This window comes from Oryx dammah, unplaced genomic scaffold (genome assembly GCF_014754425.2).
Source record: "Oryx dammah isolate SB20612 unplaced genomic scaffold, SCBI_Odam_1.1 HiC_scaffold_5, whole genome shotgun sequence".
NCBI lineage: Eukaryota > Metazoa > Chordata > Mammalia > Artiodactyla > Bovidae > Oryx > Oryx dammah.
This window is the reverse complement of record NW_024070189.1, coordinates 79,602,259-79,623,364: the sequence shown is the minus strand read 5'-3', so window position 1 is coordinate 79,623,364 and position 21,106 is coordinate 79,602,259. Positions and strand designations below refer to the sequence as shown.

At 35.2% G+C, this 21,106-nt stretch overlaps 1 protein-coding gene across 10 annotated transcripts in view; it reads right to left on the bottom strand.

Annotated features, from left to right (window-relative positions):
- The window catches only part of CSNK1G3 (casein kinase 1 gamma 3), a 96,209-nt gene that overhangs the window by 38,695 nt on the left and 36,408 nt on the right, over positions 1-21,106 (bottom strand). For 7 of the 10 annotated variants that reach the window (XM_040241723.1, XM_040241726.1, XM_040241725.1 and 4 more), the window contains exons 6-9: positions 13,630-13,715; positions 13,429-13,513; positions 6,404-6,552; positions 1,196-1,288 (exon numbers count right to left, since the gene is read on the bottom strand). In XM_040241723.1, the coding sequence (XP_040097657.1) occupies positions 1,196-1,288; positions 6,404-6,552; positions 13,429-13,513; positions 13,630-13,715 (413 nt within the window). The remainder of the gene's footprint in view (positions 1-1,195; positions 1,289-6,403; positions 6,553-13,428; positions 13,514-13,629; positions 13,716-21,106) is intronic. The other 3 variants (XM_040241724.1, XM_040241729.1, XM_040241733.1) reach the window with 1 other exon arrangement.

The window sequence follows — 21,106 nt, the reverse complement described above, 5'->3', positions numbered from 1 at the left end:
CGAATACAAAATAGATAGCACACTACCCCTCTCCAAAAACGGTTATAACCAAAAATTCTAGAGATACTGTTTAATTCAAGGTAACAGCAAAAATTCTGTCAAAAATTGATTCAGTAAGGTTTCTTTAGATAAAAAAGATGAGTGAAAATGTTAATCAAAAATTCAACAGCTTCCAATTTATCTTACCCAGTAAATACAACTCTCCAATGAATCTTCTATATCTTGTCTTGAACCTGCTCTCTGCTCCAAACCAACTGCTTATTTCTCCTCAAACATATTCCGCATTTTTAAACTTTCGCCTTCTATTTTTTAATGCTCTCTCTCTCCAAAATTCTTATTCCTTAGGCTGCCTTTAAAAATTCCATTCATTCTTCATGCTCATCTCAAAAACCATGTTTGCATATAGATCCTACATATTCCAATGATCCTCTATGGCACTTTATTAATGTATCTCCCATGGTACAGTTTATTCTGCATTGTTATATAGTTATTTGTGAATTTATTGTAATAATGATAACAGAACACCTGCCACAAGAGTTGAGACGTAATGAATGCTTACTATATGCTAGGAATTAACATGCATTATTTCTATTTTATAGATGAGAACTGAGGCTTTGAGTGAGTGAGTGAGTAACCTGCCATACATATCCAGGTCTGATGCCAGAGGTTCCGTGAGCTCTTAGCCACTCATTACAAAGTCATTTCTCACAATGACTTTGCATTTCTGCAATGTGGAGAGCAGTAGCTTTCAAACAACAGAACTCAGTAAATAATTTATTACACTAAACTGGACTACAGTTAGAAAGAACAACTACTATTACAATTCATTCCAAGAGGGTATCCAAATACTTCCGTTCTAACAGAACAATATTCTCAAAGTTTATACTAACACCACTAATCAGGATTTGTGATTAAACAATCTTAGTGTGAACATTAGGGGAAACAGCCTATGCATTGAAAATATGTGCATTTTTATCCTTAATATGTCTGTATATGGTCTGTTTTATGGAAGAAAAGGATATGTATTTCAATCATTCAATATGTACATACACATATGTATACACACATGTGCAAACACATGCACAAATTATAAAGCTGTCATCTGGGCATGATAAAACACCAAATACATTTATAAACAGTGAGAAGGTAATACAGAAATAAATCAAGACAGTGCATATCTAAAAGGACAGCAAACCTGATTTTTGGATTGTATCTTATCTCTGTGTGGATGTGCTTCTCTGTTTGATGACAGAGCAGGATCTTGCTGAACTGCACCCACTGGAGTAGGCTGCGACACAATAACAATTAGCATCAATGCATTCTATTTCAGAAGTCTCATTTTAAATTATTTAGCACCTTAAAATAATAAAAAAGTAATAAGATACTATTACGTAAAGCCTTAATTAAGAAAAGGTATCTTCCCCAAAATATCTTCCCTAAAATATGTTGTTAAATATACCAAATTAAAGTAAAGAAATTATAACTACTATTTAAAGTAGCTTAAAAATATTTCAATAGTTTATCAAGTATTTATTTTTATATCAACAAAAGACCTTTTAATGTTACCATTACATTTTAGGTTAATTCTTATGGAAAAAAAACAAAATGTATTTATGTCTCTCATTTCCAAAGCCAATATATAAACAGAAAAAATTATTTTATGAAAATTAAGGGAATAATTTTTTAAATAAGCTAATAAAATTGGTTACTGTCAATATTTTAACTCAGAAAAGACTTTTATAAAATTTAAATGTTCAAATATAATTCAAAATTTCATAATAAATGCATTAATCAAAGTATATTCAAGTTTGCATTTTAGATACAATATATATTCAAATCACTTTGGAGCTAAGAAAAATACAGATTAAACATTTAAGTAAGTCAATTGTTCAACAGTACTTGAATCTGAAAGCTTGGTAGTTCCAAATATGGACAAAATTTGGTATCAGTGAACTGAAATTAAAGTAAATGTTGTAAGGCATTCTTATTTATTTAAAAAGAAGACTAGTGAGAATAAATATTTGATTTTTTCTTAAGTAATCTCTTCAAAAAAAGAACTTAATGTTGTGTTCATTTAAATAATGACACTCATCCCATAGTTATGATCAAGACAAATTTTGGGGGCAGTTTTTACAGTTAAAAAAACCTAAACTTGCTCTGATACCTAAGTATCAGTCTATTGCAAAATAACCTAAAACTGCTAGAATAATTAAAGTATATTCTAAAACTACGAATATCTTGAGCAATGACTAAAGAAAAAACTAGCTGATCTTTTAAAGTAATCACTAGAATACTATATTTTTTAAAAGTATGTTAGATATTAAGAACTAAATCAAAAGTAAAACATCCAAAATAACCCATTACTCTAAAAAGCAGACTCCAAATTCTCCATTTTTACAAAACTCAAAGAATGAATCCTTTAAAAATTATTTATTCTCAATCTGAAAATGTATATGGAACCACAAAAGACCCTGTCCAACAATCTTGAGAAAAAAGAACAAATCTGGAGGTATAACACTCCCTCACTTCAGACTATACTACAAAGTTACAGTAATCAAATCAGCACAGTACTGGTTTAACAACAGACACACATGTAAACAGAAAAGAGAGCTCAGAAATAAACCCACATATATATGGTCAATTAACCTAATTAATCTATGACAGAGGAAGCAAGAATATACAAACAAGAAAAGAAAGTCTCTTCAATAAGTGGTGCTGAAAAACTGGACAGCTGTGTGCAAATGAATGAGATTAGAACATCCTAACACTATATACAAAAACACACTCAAAACAGATTAAAGATCTTTATGTATGAAACCACAAAATTCCTGGAAGAAAGAATAAGTGAACACTCTGACTTAAATTGTAGCAATATTTTTTTGGATCTGTCTCTTACAGTAGAAGAAACAAAAGCAAAAATAAACAAATGGGACTTAATTCAACTTTAAAGCTTTGGCACAGCAAAGAAAACCATCAATAAAATGAAAAGACAACCTACTGAATATATTTGCAAATGATATGACTGAAAAGAGGTTAATATTCAAAATTTATGAACAGCTCATACAGTACCAAAAAACCCAAACAACAAATAAGCAGATCTGAATAGAGTTTTCCAAAGAAAACATACAGATGCCTAAGAGATACAGGAAAAAATGTTCAACATTATCAAGCATCAGAGACATTAAAATCAAAACCATAATGAGACATCATTTCACACTTGTCAGAATGGCCATTATTAAAAAGACACAAAATAACAATTGTTGGTGAGGATATGGATAAAACCCTTGTGCACTATAGGTGGAAATTTAAATGAGTACAGCCACTGTGGTAAACATTATGAAGATTCCTCAAAAAACCAGAAGTATAACTACCATATGATCCAGCATTACACTACTGGGTATATATCCAAAGAAAATGAAAAAAGTAATTCAAAAGGTTTATGCACGTCAATGTTCAAAATAGCATTATATACAATAGCCAAGATACGGAAGCAACCTAAATGCCCAGCAGCAGATGAATGGACAAAGAAGATGTGCAGAGGAGCTTCCCTGGTCACTCAGTGGTAAAGAATCTGCCTGCTAATGCAGGAGACGTGGGTGCAATCCCTGATCCAAAAGATCCCGCATGCCTTGTTGCCCAGGCAACATGGCTAGGCAAGCATGCCTAGGCAACTAAACCTGAGTGCTACAACTACTGAGTCTGTGCTCTAGAGACCATGTGCCACAACAACTGTAGCCCACAAGCCCGAGAGCCCGAGCCCTACAACAAGAAAAACCACTGCAATGAAAAGCCAGCACGCTGCAGCTAGAGACAGCCCCTGCTCTCCGCAACTAGAGAAAAGCCTGTGTAGCAAAGCACAGCCAAAAGTAAGAAGATGAAAAATAAACATTTTAAAAAGAAATGTTACAGAATAACTATGGACGGAGGTTCATGACACTACATAGGAAGCAAGGATCAACACCACTCCAAGAAAAAGAGATGCAAAAATAAAATGGTTGGCTGAGGAAGCCTTACGAACAGTTGTGAAAAGAAGAGAAGAGAAAGGCAAAGAAGAAAAGGAAAGATATACCCATTTGAATGCAGAGTTCCAAAGAACAGCAAGGAGAGATAAGAAAGCCTTCCTCAGTGATCAATGCAAAGAAATAGAGGAGAATAGAATGGGAAACACTAGAGACCTCTTCAAGACACTCAGAGATACCAAGGAAACATTTCATGCAAACATGGGCACAATAAAGGACAGAAATGGTACAGACCTAACAGAAGCAGAAGATATTAAGAAAAGATAGCAAGAATACACAGAAGAACTATATAAAAAAAGATCTTGTTGACCCAGATAATCATGATGGTATGATCACTCACCTAGACCAAGACATCCTGGAATGTGAAGTCAGTGGGCCTTAGAAAGCATCACTACGAACAAAGCTAGTGGAGGTGATGGAATTCCAGTTGAGCTATTTCAAATCCTGAAAGAAGATGCTGTGAAAGTGCTGCACTCAATATGCCAGCAAATTTGGAAAACTCAGCAGTGGCCACAGGACTGGAAAAGGTCAGTTTTCATTCCAATCCCAAAGGAAGGCAATGCCAAAGAAAGCTCAAACTACCACACAATTGCACTCATCTCACACGCAAGTAAAGTAATGCTCAAAATTCTCCAAGCCAGGCTTCAACAGTATGTGAACCATGAACTTCCAGATGTTCAAGCTGGATTTAGAAAAGGCAGAGGAATCAGAGAACAAATTGCCAAAATCCATTGGATCATAGAAAAAGCAAGACAGTTTCAGAAAAACATCTATTTCTGCTTTATTGAGTACGCCAAAGCCTTTGACTGTGTGGATCACAACAAACTGAAAAATTCTGAAAGAGATGGGAATACCAGATCACCTGACCTGCCTCTTGAGAAATCTGTATGCAGGTCAGGAAGCAAGTTAGAAGTGGACATGGAACAGTAGACTGGTTCCAAATCAGGAAAGGAGTACGTCAGGCTGTATATTGTCACCCTACTTATTTAACTTATATGCAGAGTACATCATGAGAAACGCTTGGCTGGATGAAGCACAAGCTGAAATCAAGACTGCTGGGGGAAATACCAATAACCTCAGATATGCAGATGACACCACCCTTATGGCAGAAAGCAAAGAACTAAAAAGCCTCTTGATGAAAAGTGAAAGAGGAGAGTGAAAAAGTTGGCTTAAAGCTCAACATTCAGAAAACTATGGCATCTGGTCCCATCACTTCATGGCAAACAGATGGGAAACAGTGGAAACAGTGTCAGACTTCATTTTGGGGGGCTCCAAAATCACTGCAGATGGTGACTGCAGCCATGAAATTAAAAGACGCTTACTCCTTGGAAGAAAAGTTATGACCAACCTAGAAAGCATATTAAAAAGCAGAGACATGACTTTGCCAACAAAGGTCCATCTAGTCAAACCTATGGTTTTTCCAGTAGTCATGTATGGATGTCAGAGTTGGACCATAAAGAAAGCTGAGCACCGAAGAATTGATGCTTTTGAACTGTAGTGTTAGAGAAGACACTTGAGAGTCCCTTGGACTATAAGGAGATCCAACCAGTCAATCCTAAAGGAAATCAGCCCTGAATATTCACTGGAAGGACTGATGCTGAAGCTGAAACTCCAATACTCTGGTCACCTGATGCGAAGAACTGACTCATTTGAAAAGACCCTGAGGCTGGGAAAAATTAAAGGTAGGAGGAGAAGAGGATGACAGAGGACGAGATGGTTGGATGGCATCACCAACTCAACAGACGTAAGTCTGAGTAAACTGCGAGAGCTGGTGATAGACAGGGAAGCCTGGCATGCTGCAGTCCCTGGGGTCGCAAAGAGTCGGACATGACTGAGCAACTAAACTAGACTATATGATAAAATATTACTCAGCCATAAAAAAGAATGGAATTCTGCCATTTGCAACAATGTGACTGGAACTATAGAATATTATGCTTAGGAGAAATATACTCTTGTTATCATTAATATGTGGAGTCTTAAAAATAAAACAAACAAATGAATATAACAAAAAAGGAACAGACTTAAAAATATAGAGAACAATCTTGTGGTTATCAGTGAGGAGAAAAAACAGAGGAGGGGCAAGACAAGAGTAGGGGATTAGGAGACACAAACTGCCATCTATGAATAAATCAGCAAAAAGGATATACTGTACAGCACAGAAAAATATAGATATTATTCTGTATTAACTTAAAATGGAGCATAATCTATAAAAATATTAAATCACTATGATGTTCACCTAAAACTTATACCGTAAATCAACTATACTTCAAAATAAAAAATTATTTGTTCTCAACTCTTTTCAAATAAAGGATCTCTACTATGAAAATGGAAGCTAAGTACTACAAATAACCTTTCGTTTTTCTTATACAGCCTGTAGTACTCACCAACTGTTTACCAATCCAGTCATATTCATAATCAAACATATATCCTTTTCGATCAAACAAGTCAGTAAAAAGTTTTCTTAGGTAGTCATAATCTGGTTTTTCAAAAAAATCTAGCCTTCTTACATAACGAAGATACGTTGCCATTTCTTCTAGAAGGAAAATAAAAATTACTGATTAAACTTTTCTATATACATTTTAATAATAAAATTCTAAATATCTAAAAGGATAAGTATTATAAGAACACATGAAAAAGTAGCAAGATTCTACTATCAGTTAAAATATTATGAACTTAATAACAATAAAATTAAAAGGGTGAAAAGAAGGGAGGAAAGGAAACAGAGATAAAAGAAAACCTGAGATTTAACAAGTATTATTTGTGCTTAATTTCATTAGAAAAGGCTGAAAATTTTTAAAAATAGTTATTTTTAATAGAAACCTTGGATAGTACTGAAGGTTGAAATAGAAATTTCAACAATGCATAATTATTTAATCACAAAACACCATACTCAGCTCATACTGTTAATACTGATGGGAGCTGATTTTTATATGAAAGCATCTGCACTAGTTTGCTGGATTTCCTCTAGAATCTGTGACACATACTAACTGACCAAAAGAGGATTCAAATATTTAACCTAGGCTAAATGGTATTCTACCCAACAGATCTAGCAACACAGAGCTAAAACAGATTCAGGAGAATAGTTTAATTCTTCTCTTAATTTCTGGTAATAAAAGTTACAATTATTTGGTAATACATAAACCTTTGAATGGTATTATAATTCCCAAATGCATTAGAGATATATATGTTTTAAAAGGTCATCTTTTCCAGAAGTAAAAGAAAGAAAAAATCATAAAAATCAAAAAGCAAAATGGTGAGCAATCAGTAAAACAGAGTTTTAACATGTGAGCACTATAAGAGATGGTAGGTTATACCTAGCTGATCCAATTTATTCATGGCAGCTGGTAAGAACAGGGTAACCCATAGCCTAAGAGGCACGAAAGTAGCACCAACCCAATTACATGGTGACTCTCCCAATATTCTGCTGCTGCTGCTGCTAAGTCACTTCAGTTGTGTCCAACTCTGTGCGACCCCATGGACTGCAGCCCACCAGGCTCCTCCATCCATGAGATTTTCCAGGCAAGAGTACTGGAGTGGGTTGCCATTGCCTTCTCTACACTCCCAATATTCTACTTTTTAGCTAATCATCTAGTTTATTTTGGCACTCCCATTTTTCCTGCAGAAATTTGTACAAGCTTCTTAATGTAGAGCCAATCTGCCTATGGCTAAACTGTTTGGTACTATATTATCAAGTGATTTTTTTTAATCTTCCAGTTCTAGATGTGATAGCAAGAAAACAAAACATATAATTAAAGTTTGCTATCAATGAATTAAAAAAGCAAACTTGAAAAAGGGCTACCTGAGATTATGCTGCTGATACTTTTATAGTAATAATGCCAGCACTGTACAAGAGAACCTGCAAATACTTAAGTGAGATATTAGGTTGATGAAAAAGTAACTGCAGTTTTGCATGGTTGAACACTGCATTTTATATTGGAATACATTCTTGAATAAGTATGGTTATACATCATTTTAATGCACATTTCTCACTATTTTTTTTTGCTAATGACTAATTACTTGCTTTTTATTGAATACATATTTTAGACTACAGAAATTATGTTAGACAAAAAGCCAATTCAAGTGATTTTCTTATATAAGTTCAAAATGGGTCATAAGCAGTGGAGACAACTCGCAACATCAACAACACATTTGGTGTTGGAAATACTAACAAAACATACATTGTGGTGGTGGTTCAAGAAGTTTTGTAAAGGAGACAAGAACCTTGAAGACGAGGAGCCCCATGACCAGCCATCAGAAGTTGACAACAACCAACTGAGAGCATCATCGAAGCTAATCCTCTTACAACTTACACGACAAATTGCCAAAAACCTCAACGTCAACCATTCTATGGTCATTCAGCATTTGAAGCAAACTGGAAAGCTGAAAAAGCTCAGTAAGTGGGTGTCTCATGAGCCAACCACAAGTCAAAAAATTTACCGTTTTGAAGTCCTGTCTTCTCTTATTCTACAACGACAAACCATTTCTCAATCAAATTGTGACATGCAACGAAAACTGGATTTTATATGACAACCAGAGACAACCAGCTCAGTGGCTGGACCAAGAAGAAGCTTCAAAGCACTTCTCAAAGCCAAACTTGAACCAAAAAAAAGCTCAGTCACTGGTTGGTGGTCTGATGCTGGCTGGTCTGTTACACTATAGCTTTCTGAACCCTGTCAAAACCATTACATCTGAGAAGTATGCTCAGCAAACGGATGTACTGAAAACTGAAATGCCTTCAGCCAGCAATGGTCAACAAAAATGGCCCAGTTTTTCTCCATGACAACACGTGACTGCACATCATACAACAAATACTTCAAAGGGTCAAGAAACTGGGCTAAGAAGTTTTGCCTCATCTGCTATATTCACCTGACCTCTTGCCAACCAATAACCACTTCTTTAAGTATCTCGATGACTTTTTGCAGGGAAAATGCTTCCACAATCAGCAGGAGGCAGAAAATGCTTTCCAAGACTTCATCCAATCTGGAAGCACGGATTTTTATGCTACAGGAATAAAAAAACTTCTCTCTCGTGGGCAAAACAGTGTTGTCTGTAATGGTTCCTATTTTGATTGAAAAAGATGTGTCAGAGCCTAGTTATAATGATTTAAATTCACGGTCTGAAACCACAATTACTTTTGCAGCAACCTACTTTGGCCACCTCATGCAAAGAGTTGACTCATTGGAAAAGACTCTGATGCTGGGAGGGCCTGGGGGCAGGAGGAGAAGGGGACGACAGAGGATGAGATGGCTGGATGGCATCACCGACTCAATGGCCGTGAGTGTGAGTGAACTCCGGGAACTGGTGATGGACAGGGAGGCCTGGCATGCTGCGATTCATGGGGTCTCAAAGGATCGGACACGACTGAGCGACTGAATTGAACTGAACTGAATATAAGCTCCATCTTCTACCTTCAAGTTTGGTTCTCATTTACTGTTACTGCATTAATCACAACCCCCTTCATGGATCACAGCCTTGTCACGGTGGAGGGGCTTGCATAACTCAATGAAGCTATGATCCATGTCATGCTGGGCCACCCAAGACGGATGGGTCATAGTGAAGAGTTCTCACAAAACGTGACCCAATGGAAAAGGAATTGGCAACCCACTCCAGTATTCTTGCCTGGAGAATCCCATGAACTATATGAAAAGGGAAAGATATATGATGCTAGAAGATGAGCTCTCCAAGTCTGAAGGTGCCCAATATGCTACTGGGGAAGAGCAGAGGGCAATTACTAATAGCTCCAGAAAGAATGAAGCAGCTGGGCCAAAGTGGAAAACAATGCTCAGTTACGGTTCTGTCTGCTAGTGAAAGTAAAGTAGATGCTGTGAAGAACAATACTGTAGCTAGGACACTGAAGCAACCTAGATGTCCATCAGCAGACAAATGGATAAGGAAGTTGTGGTACATATACACAATGGAATATTACTCAGCTATGAAAAAGGACACATCTGAGTCAATCCTAATGAAGTGGATGAAACTGGAGCCTATTATATAGAGTGAAGTTAGTCAGAAAGAGAAACACCAATACAGTATGTTAATGCATATATATGAAATTTAGAAAGATGGCAATGACGACCCTACATGCAAGACAGCAAAAGAGACACAGATGAAAAGAAAAAACCTTTGGACTCTGTGGGAGAAGGTGAAGGTGGGACAATTTGAAAGAATAGCATTGAAACGTGTATATCACCATATGTAAAAGAGATGACCAGTTCAAGTTCGATGCATAAAGCAAGGCACTCAAAGCTGGTGCTCTGGGACAACCCAGAGAGATGGGGTGCAGGGGGGGTGGGGCAGGGGATTCAGGATTGGGGGACACATGTACATCCATGGCTGATTCATGTCAATGTATGGCAAAAACCACCACAATACTATAAAGTAATTAGCCTCCAATTACATTAAAAAAGAGAGAGAGAGAGCAATACTGTATAGGAACCTGGAATGTTAGGTCCATGAATCAAGGTAAACTGGACATGGTCAAGTAGGAGATGGCAAGAGTGAATATCAACATTTTAGGAATCAGTGAACTCAAATGGACAAGATTTGGGTGAATTTAATTCAGATGGCCATTATATCAACTATATGGGCAAGAATCCCTTAGAAGAAATGAAGCAGTCCTCATAGTCAACAAGAGTCCAAAAGGCAGTATCTGTGTACAATCTCAAAGATGACAGAAAGATCTTAGTTTATTTCCAAGGCAAACCATTCAACATCTCAATAATTAAGTCTATACTTCAACCATTGATACTGAAGAAGCTGAAGCTGACTGGTTCTATGAAGACCAACAACACCTTCTAGAACTAACACCAAAAACAGATGTCCTTTTCATAATTAGGCTGTGTGTATGTCTGCTCAGTCACGTCTGACTCTTTGCAAGTCTACCCCAAGGACTGTAGCCTGCCAGGCTCCTCTGTCCATGGTATTTCTCAGGCAAGAATACTGGAACGGGTTGCCATTTCCTTCTCCAGGGGATCTTCCCAACCCAGGGATCAAACCTATATCTCTCGAGTGTCCTACATTGGCAGGCGGGTTCTTTACCACTAGCACCACTTGGAAAGCCCTTCATAATCTTGGGGACTGGAATGCAAAAGGAAAAAGTCCAGAGTTATCCACAATAATACACAAGTTTGGCCTTGGAATACAAAATGAAGCAGGGCAAAGGTTAAAAGAATTTTGTCAAGGGAACACATTAGTCATAGCAAACACCTTTTCCAACACAAGAGACGACTCTATACATGGACATCACCAAATGATCAACACCAAAATCAGACTGATTATATTCTCTGCAGCTGAAGATAGAGAAGCTCTATACAGGTAGCAAAAACAATCTGGAGCTGACTGTGGCTCAGATCATGAGGCTTCTTATTGCAAAATTCAGGCTTAAATTGAAGAAAGTAGGGGAAACCACTACACCTAAAGCAAATCCCTTATGATTATACAGTGGAGACGAAGAATAGATTCAAGGGATTAGATTCACTAGAGTGCCTGAAGAACTATAGATTGAGGTTTATAACACTGTACAGGAGGCAGTGACTGAAACCATCCCAAAGAAAAAAAAATGCAAGGAAGCAAAGTGGTTGGCTGAGGAGGATTAGGAAGCTAAGGAAAGCAGAGAACTAAAAGGCAAGGGATAAAGAGAAAGATATACTCAACTGAATGCTAGCAAGGCTTTGCTCAAAATCTTTCAAGCAAGGCTTCAGAAGTACGTTAACCAAGAACTTCCAGAAGTACAAGCTGGGTTTAGAAAAGGCAGAGGAACCAGAAATCAAATTGCCAACACTTGCTGGATCATGGAGAAAGCAAGGGACTCCCAGAAAAGCATCTACTTCTGCTTTAGCCTTTGCCTATGCAGATCACAACAAACTGTGGAATATTCTTAAAGAGATGGGAATATCAGACCACCTTAACCTGTCTCCTGAGAAAACTGTATGTGGGCCAACAAGCAAAAGTTAGAACTGGACATGAAATACTGGACTGGTTCAAAATTGAGAAAGGAGGATGACAAGGCTGTATGCTGTCACCCTGCTTATTTAAATTCTATGCAAAGTACATCATGCAAATGCCAGGCTGGATGAATCACAAGCTGGAATCAAGATTGCGAGAAGAAATATCAACAACCTCAGATATGTAGGTGATACCACTCTAGCAGCACAAAGGGCAGAGGAACTAAAGAACCTATTGACAAGGGTGCAAGATCAGAGTGAAAAAGCTGTCCTAAAACTCAACATTCAAAAAAATAACATCATGGCATCCAGTCACATCACTTCCTGTCAAATAGAAGGGGAAAAAGTAGAAGCAGTGATGGATTTTATTTTCTTGGGCTCCAGGATCACTGTGGACAGTGACTGCAGCCATGAAATTAAAAGACACTTGCTCCTTGAAAGCAAAGCTGTAACAAACCTAGCAGCATATTGAAAAGAAGAGACATCACTTCGCTGACCAAAGGTCCATACAGTCAAAGCTATGGTTTTTCCAGTAGTTACGTATAGATATGAGAGTTGGACCATAAAGAAGGCTAAGTGTCAAAGAACTGATACTTTCGAACTGTGGTAGTGGTGAAGACTCTTGAGAGTCCTGTGGATTGCAAGACCTAATCAATCAATTCTAAAGGAAATCAACCCTGTTTATCCACTGGAGCTAAAGCCCTGTATCTGGCCAAAAGATGCAAAGAGCCGACTCACAGGAAAAGACCGAGACGCTGGGAAACATCGAAGGCAGAAGGAAAAGGGGGCCACAGAGGATGAGATGGTTGGAAAGCATCACTGACACAATGGACAGGAATTTGAACAAACTCCAGGAGATAGTGGGAAACAGAGGAGCTTGGTATGCTACAGTCCAATGGGTCGTAAAGAGTCGGACATGACTTAGGGACTGAACAACAACATATTATAACAGGTATTTTAACACATTATGGACACATTACTCTTATCCGTTAATTAATTTAGAAATCTTAAGTTTTTATTGATTGATTTCATGTGAGTTGCCAAAAAGCTACATGAGAACAAAACTATCTTCATAAAGTAAAAAAATTAGCCTAAAAGTAATAAGGTTAGTAGATTTTGCTGTACTTGGAAAACTAGACTACATCATATATCACATACCTCCTTTGAGATTGATACTGAGATTCAAATGACTAAAACTGGATACCAAAACTTTACAGTTGGTATTTCTGAGCAAATATTTCAACTTATTGAAAGTATGCTACTGAAGAAAATACTACGTTAGCTGGTACTGGCCAACACTATTAGAAGGATTTTTTTCCATTAATACTATCTTAAAAAGCAAATACGTAAAGTGCCCCTGTGGTCTGTGTATGAAAAAAGTACTTATAAACTTAAGCAATGACAATTAACACTTACAGTTTTCTGTGGATAAAAAGCACATGTATCACTATAGCATTATTCATTACCTGGAAAATTTTCACATAACACTTCTATTGGTGTGGCTCGTTTTGTATCTCCAATTTTCTGATACCTCTCTTTTAATGTGTCAGCCTAAAATAGAAAGAAAAAACTCTTGAGAAGTAATTTTAAAATTAAATACTTGGAAGAAAGTATCTTAATAAATTAATAACTTACTAAATTCAATAAAGAAACACAAAAACAATTACCTTTAAACCTTGCCAAGGAAGACTGCCTCTCAGAAAATACATGAACATGTGACCTAACGCTTCTAAGTCATCTCTTCTACTTTGTTCTGAAATATAAGAGAAACATTAATTTTCCTTTCCCAGTAAAGGATGCAAGAATGGAAAAATGATTCTTTCCTTACATGTAAATTAATTCCTGATAATTCCTCAAAGTTCAGTATATAAAATACAAATCTAATCATGTCTAAACAATAATGGTTTTACAGTAAAATTATCATGCATTTAAAAAATATGCCACTATGATTTTTTTACATGCTACTGGAGATTTATTTCTTTCCTTAAATATTAAATCTATTCCTACAAATAAGGTAAGGAGGAACAGGTTCCATGATGAAAAACAGAGTCACTGTGTACTACAGCTCCATTTTACAAGATTTAGAATATAACATATTAAAAATTTTGAAAATACCTATAACTAACAATGTTTAACTTTCTTTAGTCCTCCATTTTCTAAACTTAAATGAGCACAAAAATTCCATCCCACATACCATATTCTCCATTAGCATTAAATACCATTAATATATTGCACAATATATTTTTAAAAGCACTTGTGTTTGACACATTCCAATGGTAGTAACTCCTCTGGCAGCACCAAAAATATGCTACCAGAACAAATTGCCATTTTCAAGTTTCTATTGTTCTATAACAAAATGTTATATAGCATATAACTGAATGATATAATAACAGACCAAGACTCAGGGAAGTACTTACAAATATTTGCTGAGTGAATTTTTTTTTTAATTTTTCTTGTCACTTGAGCTAAATGCTTAATTTTTGTTAGTATTTTAAAATAATACAAACATGCTAAAAGTAAGAGGAGATAATAATAGTTTAATAAGAGGATGTTCATGTGCAAGATGTTTCATCCAAATGAAGACTAAGACTATTCAAGCAGTACTAAATGCTTTAGGAAAGCAAACCTTTCAAATTGTCTTCCGGAACACTTGCTACAGTTTTAATAAGCATGTCTGTGCTTTTATTTAATCAACATCTATCCTCTCACCTGACAACATCACAGGAGAACAGAGGTCTCTGGCTCAACAGCCTCAGGGCCTAGGGCAATGGCTGCCATAAAACAAGCAATCAAGGCATACTACTTAAATATATAAGTGACTATTTAAAAATATACTAGATTTGTCCCTATTAGTACTAGATTATGTCTCTTTTCTATAAATATAGGGAAATACCTAGAAGAATAGGCATCAAATCATTAGTAATCAGGAGTATGAAACTGCAGGACTAGACAGGATATTTCAATAGCTCACTTTGTAAGTTCAAAAATGTGATATAATGGGAATTTTTCCTTATATTTCATATTTTAACAATGTAAGCATATTTTATTTTAAAAAAAAGCAAACTTTCAAAATAAGTAATACAGACTTAAAATTCTTCTAAAACCCATTAATGAAAACAGGATATGAATAACGTGAAAAAAGTCCAGTAATGACTTTTATAACTAAAATTTCACTTTATTAGACCCGAGGAGTCTTAAAGAATGAGAAGTCATGGAAAGAAAAGAATATAATTTCTGAAGTCCCACTGAGAATCAGAATCACCTCTGAAGCTCTTAAGAATGTCAGATGAGGACACCTAATGCTGGATACTGATTCTTTGGGTATGACATAGAGTAGAAGAATGTATACTTAAAGTTTAGCAGATGATTCTGAAGCATAACCAGATTTGATAAGCACTAAAAACAAACTTCTTTTACTTATGTCTAATTTTACATATAATAAAATACACTTATTAAAGGGTACAGTTTGATAAATATTGACAACACATACATGTAAGTACTACCAAAATCAAGAAGTATTTCCAACACTCCAAAAGATTCCCTTTTATGCCTTGCCTGCTATTCTCCCCCTCCCCTGGCCTCCCACGCACATGTTTTCTGTTACACTACAGCAGACTTGATTTTTCATAGAGTTTCACATGCATAGAATCATACAGTATGGACCATTGTGTCCAGATTCTTTTGCTTTACTCCTGTTGCTGTTAGTACCTCATTACTTTTTATTGCCAAAATCATTTATCTATTCAGCTACTGATGTACCTTTGAGGAACTTCCAGTTTGAGTTATTGTAAATAAGGCTGTTAGGATCATTCTTGCACAAGTCTTTGTGCGGACATATGTTTTCAGTTCTCTCACATATCCAGGAGGGGGATTACTCCATTATATGGAAAGTGTATGTTTGACTTTATAAGAAACGTATACACTATTTTCCAAAGGGATTGTCCCATTTTATATTTCCATGAGCAATACATGAGACTTCAAGTTGCTCCAGAACCTATCATTTAGTATGGTCAATCTTTCCAATCTAGCCATGCTAATGGCCATGAAGTATCACCTCACTGTGATTTGAGTTTCACTGGGGACAACATTTTGAACATTGTTTCATGTTGTTACTGGTCATTCACATCTTTCTGTGACATGTTGTGACACTGTACTCATGTTTTAGAAATTATATTATTTGTCTTATAATAAATCTTAAAGAGTTGTTTGTGTATTTTGGATGTAAGTCATTTTCAGATACAAGCTTTGCAAATACTTTCTCCCACACTGTAGCATGTTTTTTTCATTTGCTTAACAGTATCCTTCAAAGAACAATAGTTTATATTTAGATGAAACCCAATTTACTGGACATCTTTGTTGTTGTTTTATTGTTTATGCTTTTTTATGTCTTAACTAGAACATCTTTGACTACCCTAAAGTCACAAAGATCTTCTATTTTTCCTTCAAGAAATACTATAGTTTTGGTTCTAACATTTAAATCTATGAATCAACTGAAGTCTTTTTCTCCCCTTTGCTTTTGTTGTAAGGGTTTAGATTGATTTTTTTCAATACTGATGCCTAGTTATTCTCACAAAGCTTCTTGAGAAGGCTGTCTTTTCCTCTTGGGTAACTTTTGCACTATCCTCAAAAATTCAGCATCCATGTATGGGTCTATTTCAGAACTGTATTATGATTCAGTTATCTATGTCTATACCAACACCACCCCAAAAGAAAGGAAAAAATAATGATAAATTAGAAAACCAATAATGAGAAAATGGACAACCAGTAGAGAAAAACATTGAAATCAAAAGCTGGTTATTTGTAAAGTTCAATAAAATTAATCCTCTCATTAGGATAAAGGAAAGAACACAAATTACTATTATCTGGGGGCATCAGGACAGATCCTACAGACAGTAAAAGGATGATAAAGGAATGTTACAAACTAACATTAAGCCAATATATTCAACAACTTAGATGAAATGGACAAGTATTTTGAAAGCTATAAATTACCAAAATTACCTCAAGAAGAAGACAGCTTTATATTAAACAAAATTTAATTTATAATCTCCAAATATAACTATGGGCCCAGAAATGATCACTAGCAAATTCTATTAAACATTTAAGGAACAATACCATTTCTACACAAACTGTTTCAGAAAACAGAAGAGAAGGAAACCCCTCCCAACTTAATTCACTACCCAGTTACCAAAGTCAGACAAAGGCATTATAAGCAAAGAAAACTACAGGAAATTTCTCTCATTAACACAGATGTAAAATCCTTAAAAAGAAAGTAAACCATGACCAAGTCGAGGTCATCCTATGACTTGAAGTTTGGTTTAACTTTCAAAAATCAATTGATATAATTCTCCAAAATTAAAAGAAGATATGAATCATAAGAACATCTCAAAAAATATAGAAAAAGTATTTGAGAAAAGCTAACATGAATTTATGATTTTTAAAAAAAACTCTCATTCAAATAAAAAAAGAAGGAAACTTCTTCATATGAAAAAGGACCTCTATGAAAAAAACAAAAATTCTTATGTGAGGAAAAGGCATCCCTAAGATCCAGAACAAAGCAAGGATGTTCACTCACATTTTCTATTCAATATTGTACTAGAAGTTCCTGTCAGTACAACAAAAGAAAGAGAAAAAATTAAAAGATATCCAGATTGTAACTGAAGAAGTGAAACTATTTTTCTTTGGTGACAATATGACTGCATATGTAGAAAATCCTAATCCACATACACACACACACACACACACACACACACACACACACACACAAAACGTGTTAGGACTAGTAAATGAATTTTAGCAACAATATATGATACAAGGTCAGTATATAAAAATTAATTGTATTCCTATACTAGAAATGAACAATTGGAAAATGCATGTGAACAGTAATAAAATTTCCAATAGTATCAGAAAACATGAAATGTGGGGATAAATTTATCAAAATACAAGCAAAACCTTGTAGTATTGCTTGTAGTAATTATAGCATATGGTTTTAAAGACTAAATGCTAAGCGATATATAAATACAGTGGGCCCACCATATCTATCGGTTCTGCCTCTGTGGAGTCAACCAACCACTGACTGAAATATCTGTAAAAAATAATTCCAGAAAGTTCCAAAAGGCAAAACTTGAACTTGCCAAGGGTTGGCAACTATTACAAAGTATTTACATTGTATTAGTTATTATAAATAATCAAGAGATGATTTGAAGTATATGGGAGAATGTATGTAGGTTATATGCAAATACTATGCAATTTTATATTAAGGGCTTGAGCATCCTTGGGTTTTGGCATCCTCAGGGTCCTGAACCAATTTGTGGATACCAAGGGACAAGTATACTGAGCCTTACAGTAGGATTTTTACTAAGGAGAAGAACTGGTCATAAAGGCAATTCTCCACTGATTCAGTCCAAGGGGAGGTTTAGTTATCACAGTGACAGTAAGTCAAGATCATAAACTGATCTTGCCTACATGCTTGTCTCACAGAAGTCTTATAACCTACAGGGTATTTAAAAATTCAAACCATAAATAGGAGCTATTAAAATAACCCTATTACCAAAACTCGGTCTGAAATATTCCTTACTCTGATAATTCCTTTCTTTCTGTTTTATCACCAACTGACAAATTTGAAAATAAATTTCACTGTGCAGTAACAGAAGTCATGAAGAGGGCTTTCTTTTTGAAACACAGTAACTAAAGAATAACCTCCTCTGGTCTTTAACAGTTGAGTTAGATGAAAAAAATTCTCCCAAAGGTAATTTGGCCCATATTAAATCTTGTTCACAATCTTTAAATTAGTTAACTACAAAGGATCATTTGAAAATGGATGTTTTTTTAAAAGGCAGAATCTTTACTATAGGAACTCTTGCTTTGACCAACTAAAACATTAAAACGTGACAATTTTCTTTATAATAGGTATCATTAACAACTGATTGTTATTTTAACAACTTATTGGCCAGAGACATTATCAATATTAATACATCTTTTGTAACCTGAACATTATTGACCAGAGAGCTTCAATATTCACTTAACTAACAAATCACTGGCCACAGCCGTTAGTTTCTGCAAAAACCTCCCAGTCAATAATGTGTTAAATAGGTTCTCCAATAAATTTAAAAGTTATGTAAAGAGTCAAATTAAAATTCTGCTCTTTGGGAATATATGTATCACATAAAGTAACACAACCAACACATATTACAAGCCTAGTGTGCGTCAGTGCTTCACACAGATGATCTTTTAAAATTATAGCTATACTCAAAGTATCAGTAATCCCCCAATAAAGAAATTAAGGCTCAGAATGATTGGGGCTAGCTCAAAACTATGCAGAATTTCAGATCATGTGTCTGTACCGTTTTTCATTTCAGAAAACAAGGTAGAGTCAATCAATTAATCAAATGCTTATTAAAAATCTCTACAATGCTTTTCTATTTAAAAATTCTACTCTTGCAACTCAACATTATTTTCCTCTTTTTAAAACTGACTTATTACCTAGCATTGTTTCCATTGCAACTGAATCTCTATTCAATTTTCAACAGAAAAATACCACCCCAAAATATCAAAAGTCCCACTAAAAGGTAAGAAACTCTCTAATATATGCATGTGTATTTCCAAAAATAAATCTATTACTGCATTTCCCTGCAAAAAATAAAAAATGAGGCTAAAAACATGTAAGTTAAACTAAATACAAGCATGACAAGAGAGCTGAACAACAAAAATTCTCACCGAAGAAAGTTTATTCTTTATATGTAACAAAAATATAAAAACAAAAATCACTACAAGCAAATAAAGTTTCACTTTATATTTCCTTCTAAAAGGTTTAAAGTTATTTTTCCTTGGCATCTCATAAAAGAAAAAAAAAAAAACTCTTTCATAAGATTCACTGAGCTTATTCACATTTTTCAAAATCACATAACTGAGTTTCTTAGAAATGAAAACACAAACTCAAAAGAAAAAAGACAAGCATAATTATGCAAGACAATTCTCAGCAACAACCCACTAATCCAAATAGCTTATCTAGCAATATCAAAAATTCAGAAAGAAAAAATACATTTTAAGTCCTCTTAAAAATCTAGTTATCTTAATTTAGATGTAATTCCAATAAGTTTGGCTATCAGGTTACAAGAAGCAAAACAAAAGATGAGAAAGTGCTGCCAGCAGTAGGTGTACTACACGCAGTAACAAAAAGTAATCAAAAATATAGGTGATGGGATAAAAACCTGTTTAAAAAAAGAACACTGCTTCAAGACCTACTGTATGGTAGTGGCTAAGGAACAGACAAATAGATCAATGAACAGAATAGAGGCCAGAAATAGACTCTCATTAATACAGTCAACTGACCTTTGACAAAGAAGCAAAGGCAATACAATGGAGCAAAGATAAGTCTTTTTAACAAATGGTGCTAAGACAGCTGAACATTCATATGTAGGAAAATGAATCTAGACACAGAACTTACACTGTTCACTATTCAAATTAGCTAAATTAGATAGGAAGACCTAAACATGAAACAAAATTACAAAGTTCTTAGAAGATAACACGGGAGGAAATCTAGATGACCTTGGGTTTGGTGATGACTTTTAAGATGTAATACTATAAGCACAATACATGAAAGAAATAACTGATAAACTGGACTTCATTAAAACTTCAAAAAAATACCATCAAGAGAATAAAAAGATAAGCCATAGACTGGGAGAAAATATTTGCAAAAGACACATCTCATTAAAAAACTGTTATCCGAAAGAGACAAACAACACTTAAAATTGAACAATTAAAAAATAACCAATTGATTAAAATGGGCCAAAGACCTTAATAGACACCTCACCAAAGAAGATATGCAGATGACAAACAAGCATATGAAAAGATGCTCCACATCACATGGCATCAGGAAATGCAAATTAAAACAAGATAACATTACAGACCTATTGAAAGTGAAGTCGCTCAGTCATGTCCGACTCTGCAACCCGTGGACTGTAGCCCACCAAGCTCCTCCGTCCATGGGATTCTCCAGGCAAGAATACTGGAGTGGGTTGCCATTTCCTTCTCCAGGGGATCTTCCAGACCCAGGGATCGAACCCAGGTCTCCCACATTGCAGGCAGACACTTTAACCTCTGCACCACCAATCCAGAACACTAACAATATCAAATGCTAGTGAAAAT